A 20615-nucleotide genomic window follows, 5' to 3' on the forward strand; every position below is an offset into this window, starting at 1 on the left:
AGCTGTAAAGCTTAGAGTCCAGTTAGAGTGGGCAAGCCTGTATTGGGATAGAAGTAAGCCGTGTTTGTATATACAGGATTGTGGTCATCATGTTGGGGACTGGTCAGTTATTAAGCGGGTCAGGAGACAGCCCTGGGACAAAGCACTAGTGGAGCACACTGGCCTCAGGGACTTCAAGACGTCTGATTACCCTGCAAGCTTCCCCATCCACAGTGCCTCTCCGCTGAGGTTCCCTTAACCTCCACTCTCTTCCCAGTCGATCGTACTTGTACGTTGATGTTTGCATGTTATCTCCTGCGAAAAGAATTGACCACTTGAAATATGCCAGTATGAAGTGTTATTTAGAATTATGCTCATTCTATGGGATCAGAGGATGTATTCATTGTAACAATGTTTATAGTAGTTGGAAGGTAGAAAACCTTCTGAGTCTGAAAAAAGTCTCATGAAAGGTAGTGGAGGTGGGTTAGTTGAAAATTCCAAGTGGGGGGATCTGAAAAAAAAGTCACAGCAGAGTCTACAGTTAGGTGAAAGTCTGCTTAGATGGAAAGAGACCAGGGAGACCCCAAGTCTCAGAGGCAGGAGCCAGAGATGGGCAAGGCCCACATGCTGAGGAAACTGTGTGCTAGACCAAGCAGACGAGCTTCTGGTTTAGGAGCAGGGCAGCCGTGGGATCAAGCTCCAGCAATCAGCCAAGCAGGTTATTAGCGAAAATTCTAGAATATTATTAAAAAATCCCAGGATTTTCCCCGATAAGGATTTAAATCATTAAAGGCCCATGTATCTGGAGGTAGCCAGACCTACAGGACCAGTTCTTCCCAGCGGAGACCTGTTCTTTGCTTGTGTGTGGCAATAGTAAATAGCCGTGTAGTCTCAGCTTATGCTTACCACAGCAGGATTCCACGGAACTCTTCCTCCTGACTCTGAGCACAGCTGCCATGAAGGACTCATACTCAAGTCTTCTACCTCCTGGAGTATATTGGGCACACATTAGACCTTCAGGTGATATCTCTGGAATCTTGAATGGATAAGGAGACATGGTCCAGAAAGCTTTCTATGTCCTTGGGTTCCGGTCCTCCTCAGGTTCAGTGTGGACTGTTTATCTGGGCTTCCAGACTTCCCCTTTACCAGTGCATTTCTTCTCTTGTGTCCTTATACTGTCAGCTCTGAGAAGAGGACTCCAGCAGAAGGGCTGTCTTCTGGTCCTTGGGGGAGAGGAAAGTTCCTTTAGTACATACCAAGCACGCAGGTGTGGTTTACAGTAAAGCGTAAGAAGGAGGAGAATGGGCACTTCCCTTGTGTCATCAATTGGCAAATTCTGTAAACAGATACTGTCAAGAAACACATCAAATACAAGTACAAGTTAAATTTTTTAACAATGTGAATTTCCACCTGCCCTTCAATTTTTCTGCCTTGTCTGTGTTTCAGGTTTAGGTTTAGTGGTCGTATCCTAGGCCTGGCTTTGATCCATCAGTACCTTCTTGATGCCTTCTTCACAAGGCCCTTCTACAAGGCACTTCTGAGACTGTAAGTGTATTACTGTAGGCCGTGGTCCACACACAAAGGCCTGGTCTCCCTGGTACCTCGGACTCTGTCCCTGGTTTACCCTAACCATTCCTGTTCGTTGACTTTTCTGAGTGCTTAGACATCACATAAACTTTTTAATACAATATAAGGGCATTTGGAGTTTTTATGTAAGCATAGGAGAAGACTATTAAAACTTCATATAATGGAATGAATCAGTTTATATAAATAATTACAGTCATATTGCAAACTTTGCATTACATTAAGTAGAATTAATCTGTCTAAAACTTCGTTGTTTTAAAATATTTTTTAAAAAACATTTCTCCAGTTGCTCAAGAATCCATGAGTTAATAATCATCCCATGTTTTTTACTGGAATAATTGCATTCAATTTCACAATTGAATTTCAGATTTCAATTTGAAAAACAAATTTTCAAAAACAAGCATTGAATGCACTGAAAAGACTCATCAGTATATTCCAGAGTATCAAATTGTTGGAATCAGTCTGTGTTGTTTTAGCCAGGCTGGGCATCTGTTCGGTTAACAAACTGGTTACGTTTTACCCTTGGAATGCATCCAGGCCCTGTGATCTGAGCGACCTGGAATATCTGGATGAGGAGTTCCACCAGAGTTTGCAGTGGATGAAGGACAACAATATCACAGATATCCTAGACCTCACGTTCACTGTTAACGAAGAAGTTTTTGGACAGGTTTGTGAGATGCGGGGCTTGGAAAGAGCATTTGTTTTTACTGTTGAACATTCACATGACACAAAGTTTACCACCTTAATTGTTTTTAACTCTGTAGTCCAGCATTGTTGAATATAGTCACACTGCTGTACAATCTCTAGGACTCGTTTATTTTGCACAACTGGAACTATAGCCATTAAATAATAATTCCTCATATTTCCTTCTCCCCAGTCCCTGGCAACAGCCATTCTACTTTCTCTTTCCGTGAATTCGGCTGCTCTAGCTACCTCATACAGGATTTGTCTTTTTGTGACTGGCTTATTTCACTTAACACATTGTCCTCAAGATTTGCCTACATTATAGCACATGATAGGATTTCCTTATTTTTAGGGCTGAATAGTATTCCACCGTGTGTGTGTGTGTGTGTGTGACATTTATTTATTTATTTATTTATTTATTTATTTATTTATATAAAAAATTTATTTACCCATTCACCTATTGATGAACGCTTTGGTTTCTTCCACATTTTGGCTATTGTGAATAATGCTGCTGTGTACATAGGTGTACGTTTATCTGTTCAAGCCCTTGCTTTTCCTTCTTTTGTTTTTAATCTAGAAAAGAAAGAATCTCATTCATTTAAAATATAATTCATTGAGGACTACTTTCTTTAGTAAAGCTGCCCATGTCTTCTTCCTTCTTTTCCTTTTCATGACGTGGATCTACTTTATAGATATTTTGAAAAACAAAGTGATAATGGATTAGAAAACATTTTTATGAAATGTGAAATACATTTGGAAGGTATTTATGTGATCTGTGCCACTACAAAATACTTCTTTTTATCACATCTAGATATTTGCTCCTCCAAAATGCATGTATATAAATATTATTTAATAAGATAAAGCTTCTTATTTTTTCCATCAGTATTTATATATTTTTTAATCTTCTGGGTTATAGTTTTATCAGGTTAACCATAACCTGAGTCATTTACAAGAGATTTCAAAAGCCTGTGACACGTGATAACTTGTAATGGGTCGTTGTGAGAGTGGAGTTGGTAGGCTTTGGAAGTACCTATGAGCACAAGTATAAGCACAAATATGGGCAGCCTGCTTAGTCCAAGTGTGAGAGGCAACCACTGAACTTGGCGGCACCCATACCATAGTCAAGAATTTTGGACAGGTCCTGGAAGATGTCAACATTCTGTTGAATTTCCTCTGTATAAACATACCTCTGAAGAATACCCTCTTCCATATTTGAGAATTTTTTTTTCTTTTTACAACTGTAGAGGGCACATTTAAATGTGTTCAAAAATATATGATTTTTTGGGCCCCTGACTGGCTCAGTTGGTAGAGCATGTAACTCTTGATCTTGGAGTTGTAAGTCTGAGCCCCATCTTGGGTATAGAGATTACTTAGAAATAAAATCTTCCCCCAAAAAACAAAAAGAATATACAGTTCACTGGACTCTCCTGCCATGTACTAGGTGAAAGTATGAAGTACACTTCCCTGTGCATGACTTCTTTTAGCCCATTCTTTACATTTGCCTTGTAGTAGAGGGTAAATTTGTAAAATAAGCTCAATCATTTAGCAAGTTTTATTAAGACAATGGAGTAGCCATCTTAAAAAATTTTAAGTTAAAAAAATTTTAAGTTAGATTCCTTTTTTCAAAATTTTATGTTATGTTCGTCACCATACAGTACATTATTAGTTTTTGATGCAGTGTTCCAAGATTCATTGTTTGCGTATAACACCCAGTGCTCCATGCAATCTCTTCCCTCCTTAATACCCATCACCAGGCTCACCCATCCCCCATCCCCTCCCATCTGAAACCCTCAGTTTGTTTCCCAGAGTCCATAGTCTCTCTTGGTTCATCTCCCCCTCTGATTCCCGCCCTCCCTTCATTTTTCCCTTCTTTCTCCTAATGCCCTCCCTGCTATTCCTATGTTCCACATATAAGTGAAACCATATGATAATTGTCTTTCTCTGCTTGACTTATTTCACTCTTCTTAATACCCTCCAGTTCCATCTATGTCGATGCAGATGACAGACATTTATCCTTTCTGATGGCTGAGGAATATTCCTTTGTATATATGAACCACATCTTCTTTATCCATTTGTCTGTTGAAGGACATCTCAGCTCCTTCCAGAGTTTGGCTGTTGTGGACATTGTTGCTATGAACATATGAGCATATAGCCCTTCTTTTCTCTTTAAGTTAGATTTCTAACCTAACTCATTATATCACAATAAATACCACCTAGATTAGAAAGCTGACTATTAAAAATAAATAAATAAATAAGAATGATAGAATTTTTATTTTTAGTCTTCCAGTAAGGAATGCTACTATAGATGTGACACAACTTTCAAAGTCATTAAAGAAGAGACTGACATAGTGAGCTAAAATTACTATTTAATTCTGTGTGGCAAAAATACAGCATAAACACAGTAAGAGCGTCATAATATTGAATAGACTAAAACTAGTCTTTCAACATAGAAAGAGATTCCACAGACCAATAGGCAATGATCAACAAGTAGATCATTAGCAAAACATAAGTGATTCTCAGAAAAGGAAATAATCTCCTTCACAAGTTGTAAAAATGTAAATTAAAGTATAGTGAAATGCCGTTTTCCCTTACACGATTGTCAAGAATCGGAATGGTTAGCAATATTCCATTTGGGAGGTGGTGTAGGGAGCAGACATGGCTGCACAGGAGTGTAGGTGGGAGTAAGTGGAAGTTTGGTTCACTCCCTGTGAAAGGCACCCTTATGATATCTACCCTCATTCTAAATGCACCCGCCCTTCTGGGTATTGTATGTAAGTGATTAATCACTAATTTCTGCACCTGAAACTAGTATTACCTTGTATGTTAACTAACTGGAATTTAAATAAAAAAATAAAAAAACAAATGCACCTGCCCTTGAGTCAGCACCCATGTCTAGGAGTTTGTCCTACGGATTCACACCTGATTCAAATGAGTAATGTACTATGATCTTCACCACACCCTTGTTGATAGTTGCAAAAGATCTGAGTACTCTGAATGTCCAGAAATAGAGCACTGGCTAAATAAAGTCTGATACATTCACACAATGGAATAGTGAGCCAGCGGGATGCGGGGCTGAAAAGTGCAAGACATCCCAGCCCATCAGCTTCCTTGTAAATCATAGATCGTGAACGGGATATTGCAACAACAACAACAGAACAGAGTAAGTCAGTTCTGAATTGGTTCATGACAACTGTCAGGGTCCATTTTTAAGTGAAAAAAGTATGGTGATGAATAGTGTATAAAATATGCTATTTATGGGGGAAAGGAGATGATTTATACATGTTCCCTGCTATATTGGTCAGTTCTCCCTGGAAGAGAAGTGAGGGCAGTTTTCTCCGGGTAGGGAGACTACACGGCTGGGAGATGAGACGGGAGAGAAGCTTGCTTTTCACTCATGACTTTTTATACCGCTTGAATGTTACTCCCTGGACCCATATTACCTACTCAGAGAAAAATGAAGTAAGCTACACATAACTGAATACACAAAATTAGAGGGAAAAAATAACACTGAAAATACAAAAGCATACTCCTCTTGTGTGTGGGGCACAGGAACAACTCAGAAGTTCATGATGTTCCCAATGAAAAATAATAAGGATGTGGTGTAGATCTAGAAAAATGTCTCTCTGTGCACAGTGTAAACAGATCTCATTCTTCTTCAAACGAGGTCGCTAAGAACAATGACTTTGGTTCTGGAGAACTGAGTCCTAGCCCTTCTTTTAGCAAGTTATGAGATCCTGAAGAGCAGACGAACAGCTGCCGGTAAAGGACATCATAGGCTTTTCCTGGGTGTGTTAGTTGGGATTAGGGTCAGCTGTCTGTGAGGAAACCCAAAATGACCCTGCTGAAATTAACAGTTTATTTTTCTCTCGCATCCAAGTATAGAGGCAGACAAGCCACGGCTACAGTGCCTACCGTGGGCATCTGCACTCGTGGCCCAGCCATCATGGTGGGACCTGAAGCCGCAGGACAAAGGAATGACAGCCCCTCCCTTCAAGGAGGGCCATACAATACTGCTGCTTACACCGTACCTGCCAAGATTTAGTTACCTGGCACACGTAGCTGCAAGTGGGGTTAGCAATTAGTTTTTAACTGGGCAGCTGAAAATCAGAGGTTCCATGGAATGTGGATACTGAGTAGCAATTAAGATGTTAGAATTAGCCAGTATTTTGTAACTAGCACTAGTCACCTATGTGATAAAAATAAAAATAACCATCAGATTTCTGTGGACTGCTTGTTTAGGTACCTAAGTCAATGAATGCCAAATATACATATCTACATTTCTTAAACCCATGGCTAAATAGAGTTATGCCTCATTTCTTACAGCTTCGAGTGGTGAGCTGAGCCCCTTAAGTGACTGACAACTCCTTAAAACACCAACACTTTTTTTTAAGATTTTATTTATTGATTTGAGAGAGAGAGACGATGAGCAGGGGAGAGTCAGAAGGAGAAGCAGACTCCCCACTGAGCAGAGAACCCAATGTGGGGCTTAATCCCGAGACTCCAAGATCATGACCTGAGCTGAAGGCAGCCATTTAACTGACTGAGCCACCCAGGCACCCCAACACTTCCTGATAAAAACGGCTAACAGGTTATCTACCCTCTTGCCTTTCAAAAGATAGAACACAGATCATAGCTTTTCTTAACGATTCATTTGTCCTACAAGCACCACTATACAAAGTGGCAAGGTCATTCTCTGTTTCCTTTCTCAAGGTCAGTCTGTCATTCTTCAGTCAATATTACACCGGCTATAAAACCATCTTCCCACCCTCTGCTGTTTTCCTGCCAATGACCTGCTCTGGGTGGGGAGGCTGGTGGCTTTTGAGGATGTGATCTAAGTGGGATTTGGGGGAATTGAGTATAAGGACTTTCCAGTCCATCTCTTTCCCTGGGACAACGAGGGGCATTTTCCTTTTATTTCTGTTATGCCTCTTGAGTTAAGGAAATATGCTTCCCTTTAATAAAACAAACAAAAATGCAGCTTTCCAGCTTCCAGCTCAAACCATCATCTGAAAAGAACCAGAGCTTTTTTTAGTAACTTCCAGAAAAGGAAAAAGACTGAAGGAGGCAATAATGCTGAACCCATGTGAGGAAGACTTTTTATAAATCGTTCGTACTCCTAGAATTGACATGTGTCACGGCCAGATGAGCTGAGTTGATAAGCAACGCCATCTTTCTGTTTGCTCACAAGGTAACGGAGAGGGAGTTAAAATCCGGAGGGGCCAACACCCAGGTGACGGAGAAGAACAAGAAGGAGTACATCGAGAGGATGGTGAAGTGGCGGGTGGAACGTGGTGTGGTACAGCAGACCGAGGCCCTGGTACGGGGCTTCTGTGAGGTGAGGCCCAGGCCCGGCTGAGGAAGACAGGCTGCAGTCAGGGCCCTCCCTCGTCACCAGCACAGCTTGTAGGGGGAAAGAAGAAGAACCAAGTCAGGCAAAGGGCTCGGCTCCAGTCACCACATTGCAAAGAGGAGACCCTTGGGACAGAGGACAGAGGGGTCAGAGTTCTCTGGGAGACCTAGCTCTTGTGGTAGGTGAAAAATGTCTTCACAAAAATGGTGTTGCTGTGGCCCCGGTGTGGCAGTTAGGAAAACACTCAGTATCTCCTGTCAAGGTATGTGCATGCTGTGTGTTTCCTTTCATTCAGTGAAATGAAAATAAGTGACCTGAAGGCATTGGAGGGCACTATCCGTTCCTGCTAGATTTCCTGTGTTATAGTGTCACTTTGTGCCATGACCAAGGTGGTAAGTCAAGAGGACAAGGGACAGCTGCCAACTTCCCGTGCACCAAATGTTGATATCCTTAACCTTTTGCAGTTTAGAAACAAGACGCTGTAAATGTTTTCTCGGGGTTCGGGTCTTGGAAGGTTTTCTTTCCCTGCCCGTGATGGAGGACAACATGGCTCACTGGCTTGTCTACCAGGAGCCTGATTGGAGGAGCTGTGACTTGTGTCTGATCTATTTGAAAACAAAGCGTAAAATCAGAGCTCAGAGCCCTAGCTAAGGAGGTCCTTCCAGATCTTTGAAGGCAGGAGGAAGGAACTGAAGGGAGAAAGGAAGGGAAATACAGTTGTTTTAATATAGAATGCCCTTTCTAGGAAATAAGTCATAGTTTTATATGGAAGAGAGGATACCTTGTAAGTGAAATGATCATAGTAGGAGCCCTCAGTTCACTTCAACATGTTGGGGGGACCTTTTGTCTTTAAAATGCAATGATACTTGGCAACTTCAGTGCAACCAGAGAAAGTCAAGTCAGATTTGCTCATGAAAGCGTTCTGAGAGGGACTTTCAGAGGTAGTGAAAACCCTGGAGCCTTTTTTGAGTTCCCAGCTCATTGATGGTTGTGTTTCAGAATGTTTAAGTCATGACTTCGAACTTGAACACGAAAGTACATTGGTTTAAAAAAGAATAAAGTTGGAAGTGATGGTCCGTTTCCTAGTGTAAAACCACAGAAGTGATAATAACGACTAGAACTTCAGCGTGGTTGGACCTGAAGCCTAAATGTGTATTTCAGGTTGTAGACTCGAGGCTTGTCTCCGTGTTCGACGCCAGGGAGCTGGAGCTGGTGATAGCTGGCACGGCGGAGATCGACCTGAACGACTGGCGGAATAACACGGAGTACCGGGGAGGTGAGCCGAAGGGCTGGCCCAGATGCAGTTGTCTGTTTTTAAGAAAACGTAGACTGCGGTGAAATTAACGTAGCCACTCCTTGTCTCACGCTCACCAGGCCGGAAAACGGTTGGTGGGGTCCCAGTTGTTCACATGGGAAGCAGACATCTCTGAGGACATCCCTCAGAGCATAAAATCTTATAAAATGGCCATTTTGTAAATCAGCTTTTGCTATAAAACCTGACCTGGGTGCACAGATTGCCTTCGACCTGTGTGAAGGCCCACGTTAGAGAACCTGGCAGACCAACAGGAGCAGTTCGGTCCTCCTCACCCCTGCGGTACATGTCGCCTCTCTCCCTTCCTCCTCTCCTCTCTGCACATGCCCTCTGCTCCCCTCAGGTTACCACGACGGGCATCTTGTGATCCGCTGGTTCTGGGCCGCAGTGGAGCGCTTCAATAACGAGCAGAGGCTGAGGTTACTTCAGTTCGTCACGGGAACGTCGAGTGTGCCCTATGAAGGCTTTGCAGCCCTCCGGGGAAGCAATGGGCTCCGGCGCTTCTGCATAGAGAAGTGGGGGAAGATTACCTCTCTCCCCAGGTAGGCGCTCCTGCCGGCCCTCACGAACCCACCAAAGAGGGCCACACACTTTGATATTGGGGTTTGGGGGATGGTCCTTCGGGATGGAATTCTTTCCTGCCACCCAAGTTACTCTTATATGACTTATTGGCGAAAGGCACCCGTGAGGAGTCTCTGGGAGGTGAATTTAGACCATATTCTTGGTTGTTTTTTTGATGACTGAGAGCATTTAGGCTGTAGTGTCATGGCCTGTGTGTCTGTTGTGGGAAGCCTTCCCAGCTGTCTGTAGCCCAGTTTAACTTGAGGAGGAATGTCTCAGCAAGTAAGGGAGGGAGGAGAGGCTGGAAGCCCAAAAGAAGCCTTCCAGCTCTGTATCTGTCCTTCTCCGGCACATGACTTGTACTCGGAAGGATGGTTATGCTCGTACGTGTCACATTTTTCCTACTGTGTTTTGAAACATGAGAGGACAAGACCATGTTTATCTCAAGTCTCTGTAGTGACTTCAGTATAGCAAGCTGTCAAGGAGATGATGGTGAGATAAACGCACTAAGGGAGACACTAGGGATCCAGGCAATGTAACAGAAGGAATTCCCTCCACCACGAGTTCTAACACTTCCTGGATCCTTCCTCGACCACCTTGAGCAGTCTTTTCCTGCTCAGTGAAATAAAAGGGCACCTCTGCATAGGTACCACAGTAATAAATACTGTTCAACGACAGAAGAAAAGACTGATCCATATTATTTGCTTCTGCTATGATATTTTCTGATTATAAAAGATGATCCACATTTAATTCAGCTCATTCCACATGGCCTCCTGGACACTACTGCTAAATCCTAGTGGAAGGATCTACTGAACTATGATTGGCATCCAGACCTCCCAGACCTTCCCATGTCCTGAAGACTCATCAGCTGATGTCAGTGAGTGTCAGGAGGCCCAGGAAACAGAGTACATGCCCACCTGGTCAATGACAGCCTACCATCTTGGCACAGTTTCCAGCCCTGGCTTCATGCACTTGTTCAGCAGACCCTTGGTGCTCATTCGCATGGGTCTGCTGAGAGCTGAGCATACTGAATTAAATCTGGCAAGAAAATAAGGCATAAAAAGGCAAGGTTTCCATTTATGTAGTTTAATGACAGATTCGGTAGATGAGGTTATTTGGAAACAGTCTGTTTTTAGAGGAATTGGTTTGCCTCACTACTTGATGATAGCACACGCACCCCCCCCCGCCCCACCAGCATCGTGTGTACCCTGAAGAGTGGCTAAGACACAACCGTCTACCTTCCCAGAAGAGCTTATAGTCTAGGAAGGAGCACAGCCCAGTAATAGTAAGTTACAACACGAAGTGGAATCGGAGAAGCACTGAGAAGGAGGGTAAATGGAAGGTACCGGGAAGGTCTGTAATGTAGAATACAGACCAAATCCCGATTGAGTTGGGAAGGGGACATGCCACAAGAAGATGGCACTTTGGTGAGCACTGAGGGGGCAATAAATGAGTAGAGCAGAGTTCCAAGCTGAAGCAGGAAGGATCGCTGAACCAGCGTGGAGGTCAAGATATCCAAAGTGATGCTCACAAGGGATGTGATTGAGAAAGATAGTTTGGTGGGTCACAGGGAGAGGGCTGTGTTGAGGAAGCTCTGTTTTACTCTTTAGGAAAGGGAATAGGAATTGCTTTTGTCATTTGGAGGTCACAGATTGAGCCTAAATACATATTTTCTTTGAGAAGCTTTGAAATATACATTAATACTATTAACCTACACAAGGAGGCTGTAAGATGGACATCGGGCTTATCATTGAGCTATTCACATCCAGGCCAAGGCATGCCTGAAAAAGCTGCCGTTCTGCAAACTGCAGAGAGGATTCCTTTGGGAGACAGAGACTTTACCTTGGGCCAAGAGGGTCCCAAGAAGCAAGTGCTGAGATGCCTCAGGGAGGACAGTAAAAATGACCCCCTGGATAGTAACCCCTAACTAGTCTTCCCTGTACATTTTCTGAAGATCCAAGAACCGAAAAAGCTCACCAATGTGTTCAAAGAAAGAAATAACTTCTGACTTCCAAGAACAGTAGTTTGGGTAGACTAGCCAGACCACATGGTAGATGGCAAGAAGCCCAGAGCTAGCAGAGCACCAGGCACAGGACAACCCGGGACTTCCCAGGGAACAGAAGCCCAACGCACACTGCCCAGACTGGGAGGAAAGGTGGTCTGAAACTACATTGTTCTCAGATTTTCCCCCCATAGAGAGGCAGCTGGCTTCCCAGACCAGAGTGCCAAATAGTGTCACAACCAAACCCAAATCATAGCCCAGGCTAAATAAAACCTTACATCAATTCGAGTCCTTGCCTCCTAAAAACCGTAGGAGGGTTAGGAAGGAGGACTATGAGAGCAGTGGTTTCCAGGGAGTCATTTTACAGTGTCTGGTGAAGAAACTTCCGTACCAGATGGGCGGGATAGTCACTGGGGTTGAGGTCAAGGAGCTGGCAGGTTAGGGCATTGAACAGGCCGGTCACCATGTGGACTCAGGTACCACATAGTTTGGCGGGAAAACTTGAAATGGGAAGGATTTAAGCAAAGAACCAGAGGTTTTAATAAATATAATTAGCTGGCAGGTCAGAAGGTATGGAAGATAGTTCGAGATCACTGATTTTCAAACTTTTTAACCATAGGCCACAGAAAGAAATACCTTTTTTACATAACATTACAACCCAGTCTGTGCATATTTGCTTTGTGTATGTGTGTGTGTGTGTGTGTGTGTGTGTGTCTGACATACAAGTTCCTCAAGATGACACTTTACCTTCTTGCCGGCAGATAACATGCTGTATCTTCTAATCTATCCTGTTGAATTGAAATAAAATGCAAGATAAAACCTGTAGTTAGGGCACCTGGGTGGCTCAGTGGGTTAAGCCTCTGCCTTCAGCTCAGGTCATGATCCCAGGGTCCTGGGATGGAGCCCTGTATCAGGCTCTCCGCTCAACGGGGAGCCTGCTTCCCCCTCCCCCTCTGCCTGCCTCTCTGCCTACTTGTGACTCTCTCTCTCTGTGTCAAATAAATAAATAAAATCTTAAAAAAAAAACAAAACTGTAGTTATGGGGGGGCGGAATCTAAGAGAGTCAAAGGAACAGAATTTTTTGAACATTTGATTCCCTTCTTTTTTAATTTATTTATTCATATTTATTGAAGTGTACTTGACACAGCGTGTTCCATTAGTTTCAGGTGTAAGCATTGTGTACACGTCTGTAAGTTATGCTGTGCTCACCGTGAGTGTGGCTACCCTCTGTCACCTTACAACAGTATGACGATGCCATTGACTGTATTCCCTGGATCGTGCCTTTTATTATTGTGACATTTCCATTCCATAACTGGAAGTCTGTACCTCCTGCTCCCCTCTCCGCATCTTCCCCATCCTCCCACCCCCGTGCCTCTGGCCACCACCAGCTTATTTTCTGTATTTATGAGTCTGTTTCTGCTTTGTTACCTTATTTTCTAGATTTTCTAGAAAATTGTTACTTTATTTTCTAGATTACATGTATATGTGAAACCATTTAGGATTTGTCTTTCTTGGTCTGGCTTTATTTCACTTAACAGAATACCCTCCAGGTCCATCCCTGGTGTCACAAATGGCAAGATCCCATCCTTTGTCTATGGCTGAGTAAAAAGAACAGAAATTTTTGATTGAGGATTTGAAATAACAATCTAGAACTGGCAGTGGGGAGTGAGCAGGGCTCACCCACATCCCAGAATGTGGCAGAGTGATCGCCGGCTGTCTCCCTCAGGAGCACTGGGAAGCGATGCTAGGACTTGTAAGTCATGTCCAGAAAGGAAGAGTGGGAGAGTTTCCTTACTATGTAGCAAGGACTGGGGAGGCGCCAAAGAAAGGAAAAGCAGGGAATTTAGAGTAGACGCTGCACAAGACAGCATGGAGATGGAATAAAGGAAAGGAGACAAACTTCAGGGTTTACATTTGGAGTAGGGACCAGGGATTACAGAACTGTGGGTCAGGGGCAGATTAGCATAAAAGTTGCAAATGGAATTCTAACCACAGGCTTCACTGAGCACAAGCACGGGGGAGGGGGAGGCCTGGTTAAGGTGGGCCGGGATGGCTCTCAAGCCGGCTAGGAGATGTAATTTTGCCCCCCTACAGGACATTCAGCAAAGTCTGGAGACGTTTCTGGTTGTAGGGGGAGGTGCTACTGGCATCTGGCAAGTAGAGGCCAAAGATCTTTCTAAGCATTTTCTGGTTCACTGGACAGCCCCTCCCAACAGAGAATTCGTTTAAAATGTTAGTGGTACCAAGCTGAGAAACCCTGCTCTGCGGACCATAAGGCTTCAGGGAGCCATTGGGAGTTCAGAAAAGAAATTGCCAACCACTGAGAAACCAGAGAAGCCAAGGGGAGAGAGATGTTCAAGAAGGCTCTTATAGAGCCCGAGGAAGTGAGGGTAGAGAAATGGGTCCCTGGATTGGGAACCAAGAGGTTCTCAAAGAGGATGAGAAAGAGTGGGTTCAGTAGTGGCAAGAGTGAGAAGCATCACAGAGTGAGGCTGTGGTTGGGTGGGGAAGAAGACGGCACGTAGGAAGACCGGACTTGGAACACTGGCCTCACAGCTTGCTGAACAAGCAGCCGCGGGGGGCAGGGATTTGCCTGATGTTAGTAGTGTTTACTTTTGACCAGCCTCAAAGTGGTCTCTTGGGGGGAGAAGCATACTGTCCTTGGCCTTGGTTACCATCTTCATCAGTAACTTGAAAAAAAGAAATAGAGGAGACAGGGCGATCAGTAGTGCAGATGATACAAATTAAAGAGCAAATAATACAGTGATTGACACAATTTAAATCCTGAATTAACCGCAAAATGCTGGAATCCTAGATTAACACCAACCGAGTGAAAATTGACCTGGCAGGATTGGAAAGATCCGTGTGGAGTTCCAAAATAGCAACCGCACAAATGGGAAATCCGGGTGACTCATCTGCCAGGAGTTCATGTGCGGAAGGCCGAGGGGCTTGAGTCCCCACAGGTGCGACATGCTTCCTGCAGTCATCCGCAGTTGTGGCCACATTGAGAGAACCTTGTGTCTAAATGATGAATCACGGATTATAAGAGGCATTTACGTGTATTCTAACATTGCTCCTCACAACAGATCCCCGAGGCACACAGAACATGTTATTACCCCCATTTCACAAGGGAGAAGACTGAGGCTCAGAAAGACTAATTGACTTTCCCAAGGGGATAAAGCTAATAAGCGGCTAGACTGCAGTCCAAAGAGACGTCTTCCAGCCCTGGTTTTGGCTTTCCCCAGCACCCCAATGCACCCAGAGCATGGGGCCCAGTGCCCAGGGGGGAAAGTGAGCAGGAGCTCTGAGCGGGCAGAACCACTCCAGGAGGACGGCGAGCATCTAAGAATGCAAAACTGAACCGTGACTGGATTGTGTATGTTCATCCTAGTTCACAAACTAGAATCTGTTTAAGAGTGTTAACCAAAGCTGGTCATAAAAACAGTAAAAGCCATTCAGAGAAATTCTGGGTGTTCACACAAGGTCTTAAAGAGTACCATTTGCTAATGCTTTCAGATTATTCCCAGAAATTACCTTATATAGAATTCATTTGGTTTGCAAATAGGGATTTTTTTGCTGTAACATTTCCACTGATGAGTGCCACTTAAAAAATAAATAAATAAAAACCAAGATGATGATGTCTGCTCACATCTCACACCTCACTAGTTCAGCTAGGTTCAAAAGCATACCTGGGATGTTCCTGCCCCACTTAACATAGCTAGCCAGAGCCCAAAGTAGTTTTAATCTTTCTAAACATAGAGAAGCCGCTGACATTGTCATCCTGCTCATTTTCCTGAGTGCTTTTTCACTTTTACTCAAATTAGTTTAGGTAAAATATTTTAATTATTCTCTTGTGAAGTCAACCTAGGCCTACTGAAATATTAGATCATAATCTGAGACCTCTACTAATCTTGGTCTGTTTTTATGCTTCTTCCCAGTTAAGTCCTTGAGGCCTAAGGCCAGATGCACTATTATCCTCTACTCACCATTGGCGCTTGTGAGGGGAGGAGTTTGGGGGGTAGTTTCCCAAGGACAGTGAGGGAGCTATGACCAGGCAAAGGAGGAATGGATGTTGAGAGGCAAACACAACAGTCTCCTTCCCCTGAGCCTCCATCTGGAACTCTGAAAACAAAGGTATAAACAATAAACAACTTCCTTGGGGATCTTGTAATTAGAAGAATTCCATATCCCAAATGAAATTCAGATGAAGGGAGAATGGTCTCTTCAGTTAGAGTTTTGTTTATTTGTTTATATATATATGTAGTTGTGATATGTTATCTTCTTCTCTTTTATTTTTTTTTATTTTATTTCATTTCCTCTAAATGTGCCCCTTTTTGTGCTGGTTGGTTTCTCAAAACACCGCTACAACACACCGCCCCTTCGAGGGAGCAAAAGACATTCAGTTAACCGAGCGGCACCCACCCACCTTCCTCCCTACCTAATGCAGGCCATGGCCTCAACCAGAGAGTCCATGAAAACAGAGCCCATCTGACAGGGAGAAACTAGTCAGGTGACTTGAAGTTCCACAGGAGGCACCTGTTGTGGTCTCTTGGGCTCTCCACTGAACCCCATACAGATGACACAGGATCTGGTCCTGGTGGGGGAAACCATTCCTTGTCCAAACCAGGTGCTGTCGTGCGTGGGCCCTGAGGATGAATATAGGATAGGACAAGTAAGGCAGAACCCAGGGTGCAGGCATGATCCGGGCAACCAGGAAAAACTAGTCCATGAGCTCAGCTGTCCTTGGAAATCCACGTGCCCGTGTCAGGTTAGCTGTGTCGCACTGCAAGTGGGGGAGTCTGACCGTCTCCAGGGCTCACCGGACTTGATGGAGCTTTGGATGTCAAGACTCCAGGGCATCTCGTGGCAGCCGTGCACTGATGCACGTAGTTTACTGTGGCCCAGAAATCAGAGCTGGACAAGGAGACGTGGAACTGTGATCCTCTAATAACGATCATGCTTCGGCCGCCTTCACTGGTCACATCCAAGTTCACCGCTCAGATGCAGAATAGAGCGGACCCACAGAGAAGCCGACCGATCCTCTAGTACAGCCCTGCATTAGTATGGTTTGCTTATGAAGGCAAACCGTCTGTTACCATTACTCTCCTCCCTCAACTGGTTTATGTGTGTCTGGAAGGCTGTTGTTCTTAGTTGCAAGATTAAAACTAGTTACTTCATGGTGGTCCGAAATCGTGGTTGCGCTCACTTTGTACTCCCTTTTGCTTCATAGCTTCTGATCACAGATACATGCAAACGCCTTCACCAATCTTTTTTCCCCATTCAGGGCACACACGTGCTTCAACCGACTGGATCTTCCACCGTATCCCTCATATTCCATGTTGTATGAAAAGCTGCTCACGGCAGTAGAAGAAACCAGCACCTTTGGACTTGAATGAGGACCTGGAAACTCACCTGACATTTTCCTGGGATGATCCCCGTGCCCTTTCCCTAAATCAACTCTCCTTTGATTTTTGGTATCCCATGATTTTTATTTTCAGACCAAATCAGGATTGACAAAAGCTGTGCATGAAGAACTGCCTTCTTCTGAGATCCAACCTTCAGGCTTATCTCCTCTATTCTCGATGAACTGCTAGCCTGTATGCAATATTAAACAGCAGCCATCTCAAGGTCTGTGTGTATCTCCACATACCTCCATTACTAACAGTGAAATAGGAATGCAAACTATGCTACACTTGACCAAATGGTAATCAAAGTTTACTTCCATTTATATAATTTTAGGGAAATTTGAGCATTAAGCATTCCGAGCTTTTATACGCCCATGTCTTCTTCTGAGCAGAGCCACCATTTTTTTATAATTTCTAACAACCAACTCCAGGTCTAGGAGCCAATCAACAATTTCTTTTCCTCCCACTCTCCTTTTGCCCCGCGCATACCATCCATCCAGAAACAGCAGTGGCAAAGCTGAAATTTTTATACGTTCAACTCATGAGTCCTGTGTGGCATCAGTCCCATCAGCTGGAACTGGCCTTAGACATATGGTGCAAATACCACACTTTCCAACAAGTAACAACAATGGGAAAAACGCCCCCTGCTGATGCAACATAGTGTATCTCGTTGGTTGTGGGGATTGTGGCTTAGCCTGAGTTTAGAGAAGTCCAGGAGGGGCACAGCCCCCGTGAACACTCACCACCAAGAAGCAGAAGCTTGTGCACATGAAGGAGATCTCATTACGTAGCCTGAAGCCCGAGGCTTCCACCCCCATGGTGATGTGCAGTAGAACGTGACAGAGCGAGCAGGAGAGAGGGAAGAAGGCCACGTTAGGTTGGTTTGAATACCGGGGTTCTATTCTGTTTTCCTTTGCTTTGCTCTGTTTGGCCAAGCTATGGTTCTCCTTCGCAAAGGGAAAAGAAAATGTAAAGATCATCTCATGGCTTTTGTTAAAGGGAAATGGCAAACGGACTTTTGTTTTAACTTTGATGTTGTTATTTTCATGCTGCGCTTTTTTTTTAACTTTTCTTTGCTGTGGTGTTCGAATTCCTTCACATCGGATTGTCCACGGGGACACGTTAAACGAGAAGCTGCAGAGAGTGATGGTGCTTGTTCGGGGTCAAGGGCAATATAATATTCCTCCTTCGTCCGCAGCAATCCTCCTGGAGCGGACACCTAACACCCCAAAGGCATGTAGTTTTGTCAAAATAAATATCCAGTTTCTTTCACCGCTCAGTGAGGAGATAGCTCAGAAAACTCAAGTGTTTTCAGAAAAACAGTTGCCGGCTCCAGAGACAGACTAACCTCTTGATTACATTTGGAATAAGCCTAAACTTAATGGTCATTTCTATTTTTCTAACCTTGTTATCCGTGTTGTCTGAAATATCTCATAAGTGAAAGTGTTTTTCTTCACTGGGAAAAGAAGAGCTAAAGGCCCCTCCCCCACTGTTGAGATGTCACATTGTTACTTCTAATATATTAAACAAGGGAGAAGTGTGAGAAATGAAATGTAAGACAGAGTTAATCCCACAGGAAGCCATGCCTTGTGCTCATGGTATCAGTGTGTGTCCAGGCACTACATTATGTTTCCTGGAAACTTCTTCTAGTAAGAATTCTTTATAATGCACCCCTGGCTGCTGTGTATCCATAGTCAATCAGGAAATAATATGTTACAGAAGTTGAGCTTTCTGTTGTTGTCTGAAAAGAATATTTACCAAGATAAGATGGAATGTGTAAGTCACATAACATAAATTTGGGGGATCTATAAAATTCAGTACACATTTCCGTATCTGAAAAGTTATGGGTTCCAAGGGAGCTATTATTTATAGAATAATGCACATCATCTCACCATTTTACCTCTTTGAACAGCATCTCTAGTATAGGGGGCATCTTTCATTTTTAGAACTTGGTGTTATCCATGTGTAAATACTCTTAATTCAATCACTTGATTCCTTTTTTAGTACTTACCTTATTTGTTAGGCATTGGCAAGGGAGGAAGGTGTTCAAAAGACGGAACAGGCTCCTGGGGAGCTTTGCAATTTACACAAATATCTAATTAACATATTAATTAGATTCCTTGATACCCATTCTACCCATACACAGAAGGAACGAGGTATCCTAGGAAATATACAGAGGTAGATATCTTGGACATGAATGGTTTGTCAACTAAGTTTTCCTTCTTCCTGTTCCCCCTCCTCCCACCGGATGCCCTGACTCTAAATGTATCCCACAAAGCTTTGCAGGATCAGTATTTCGTAAAAATATAAAATTCCAAGAAGTACCGATGTCAAAGTCAGCTGAAAGGATGCAAAGTTTGCTTAACAGGGTCCCAGATTCTGTGACAGCCTCGCGTAGAATCCTGAAGGAAGGTAAACAAAGAGAAAAGCAGTACATACAGTTGTTATGGAAAGATCCTATGATTTCTCTATGTTCCAAGTGATGCTTCTTTAGCTATTACTCACTAATATATGAGGCTAGAATACATGAAAATCGTGTGTGTCTAATTATGCCATTAATTCCACCAACTGGAGGTGTGAGCCTCCCCCAATCATATGATGCAACCAGGGAGGCAGATCTGTTTTGTTACCACTATATTTTCTTTTTTCATTTAAAGTATGAGTTTTCTCCATGGAGACATATAATAATATCAGTCACTTAACAAACCACCATTCCCCTAAAACACGACCTTTTAGAGCTAGTTCTGGTAAGAGTGTATTAAGCTTAATTGGGGAACAAACAACAATTAATAAGAGAAAACATATATTTCAAGTAGAAAAATACTTGTAAAATGCTATGAAGTATTATAATTTCATGGATAGGACATTTTATTGTATCATACAAAGACAGAAACTGCCTCTGCTGGGTCAGGAGTTCTTCATAGCTTCCTGTGTATGGAAGTTGGCAGCAGTTATGAGAACTTTTTTTACTACCATCGTAGCACAATTGTTTAAAGGGCAATGAGGAAATTGAGAAAAAGAGAAAAGGGATCCTTTGGCAGATTTTTAAATCTTTTTTCTCTTTTAATACATGACCATATGTCTATTAATGGTAAGTATCTTTGTGTGGCAAGTTGATAAGCCAGAATTTCCAGAACAATTCTAATGTTCCAACTATGATATTTGTCAGTCCATGTGTCAAACCATGTGTCCAAAATTTGGGTTCAAAAAATTTCTCAGTTGCCACAAATGTTTTCCCAGTCAAGATGAAACACTTTCAAATGAAAGTAGTTAGAACTTTACATAAAAAATGTGGTGCTTTATTATTATTATTATTATCATTATTATTATTATTATTATTATGTACTTCAGTGTCCAGTATTAAAACTACTGCAATACTATATCATAAAAATCTGGGATGGATATTCTACCCATCATACGGTTGAAAAGAGAAAATGTTATTTTCCTGTTAGTGACATGTAGTCCCTTTGTTCTCGTAGAAAAAAAGGTGCCTAGAGGTAGTGTATAGAGTAAATCTTGTTCCATTAGCCTACTTCCTGCAGCTTCCAACTTACCTAAGGAAATGTCTATAACGGTTTTGTTCAAAGTCTTTGTTCTAGTCAGTAGCAGGAGAAGTCCACAGAGTTGGGCTGCTTTTGCTTCCATCAACAAGAAAAATGTCACGTGATACTCAGGCCGAGCTTTCTCTTCCATCATACCACCTTCAAGGAATGTCAATAAACTCACTTTGGTATGGCA

At 43.1% G+C, this 20615-nt stretch overlaps 1 protein-coding gene across 2 annotated transcripts in view; it reads left to right on the forward strand.

Moving 5' to 3' along the window:
• Positions 1–20615, forward strand: part of HECW1 (HECT, C2 and WW domain containing E3 ubiquitin protein ligase 1) — a 452340-nt gene extending 431725 nt beyond the window's left edge. For both annotated transcript variants that reach the window (XM_004739366.3, XM_045089534.1), the window contains 6 exons: positions 1426–1524; positions 2101–2230; positions 7436–7582; positions 8759–8873; positions 9253–9451; positions 16757–20615. In XM_004739366.3, coding sequence (XP_004739423.1) covers positions 1426–1524; positions 2101–2230; positions 7436–7582; positions 8759–8873; positions 9253–9451; positions 16757–16868 — 802 coding nt within the window. In that variant the 3' untranslated portion in view covers positions 16869–20615. The remainder of the gene's footprint in view (positions 1–1425; positions 1525–2100; positions 2231–7435; positions 7583–8758; positions 8874–9252; positions 9452–16756) is intronic.

This window comes from Mustela putorius, unplaced genomic scaffold, assembly GCF_011764305.1.
Source record: "Mustela putorius furo isolate JIRA1106 unplaced genomic scaffold, ASM1176430v1.1 tig00003845_pilon_pilon_pilon, whole genome shotgun sequence".
In the NCBI taxonomy this organism is placed as follows: Eukaryota; Metazoa; Chordata; class Mammalia; order Carnivora; family Mustelidae; genus Mustela; species Mustela putorius.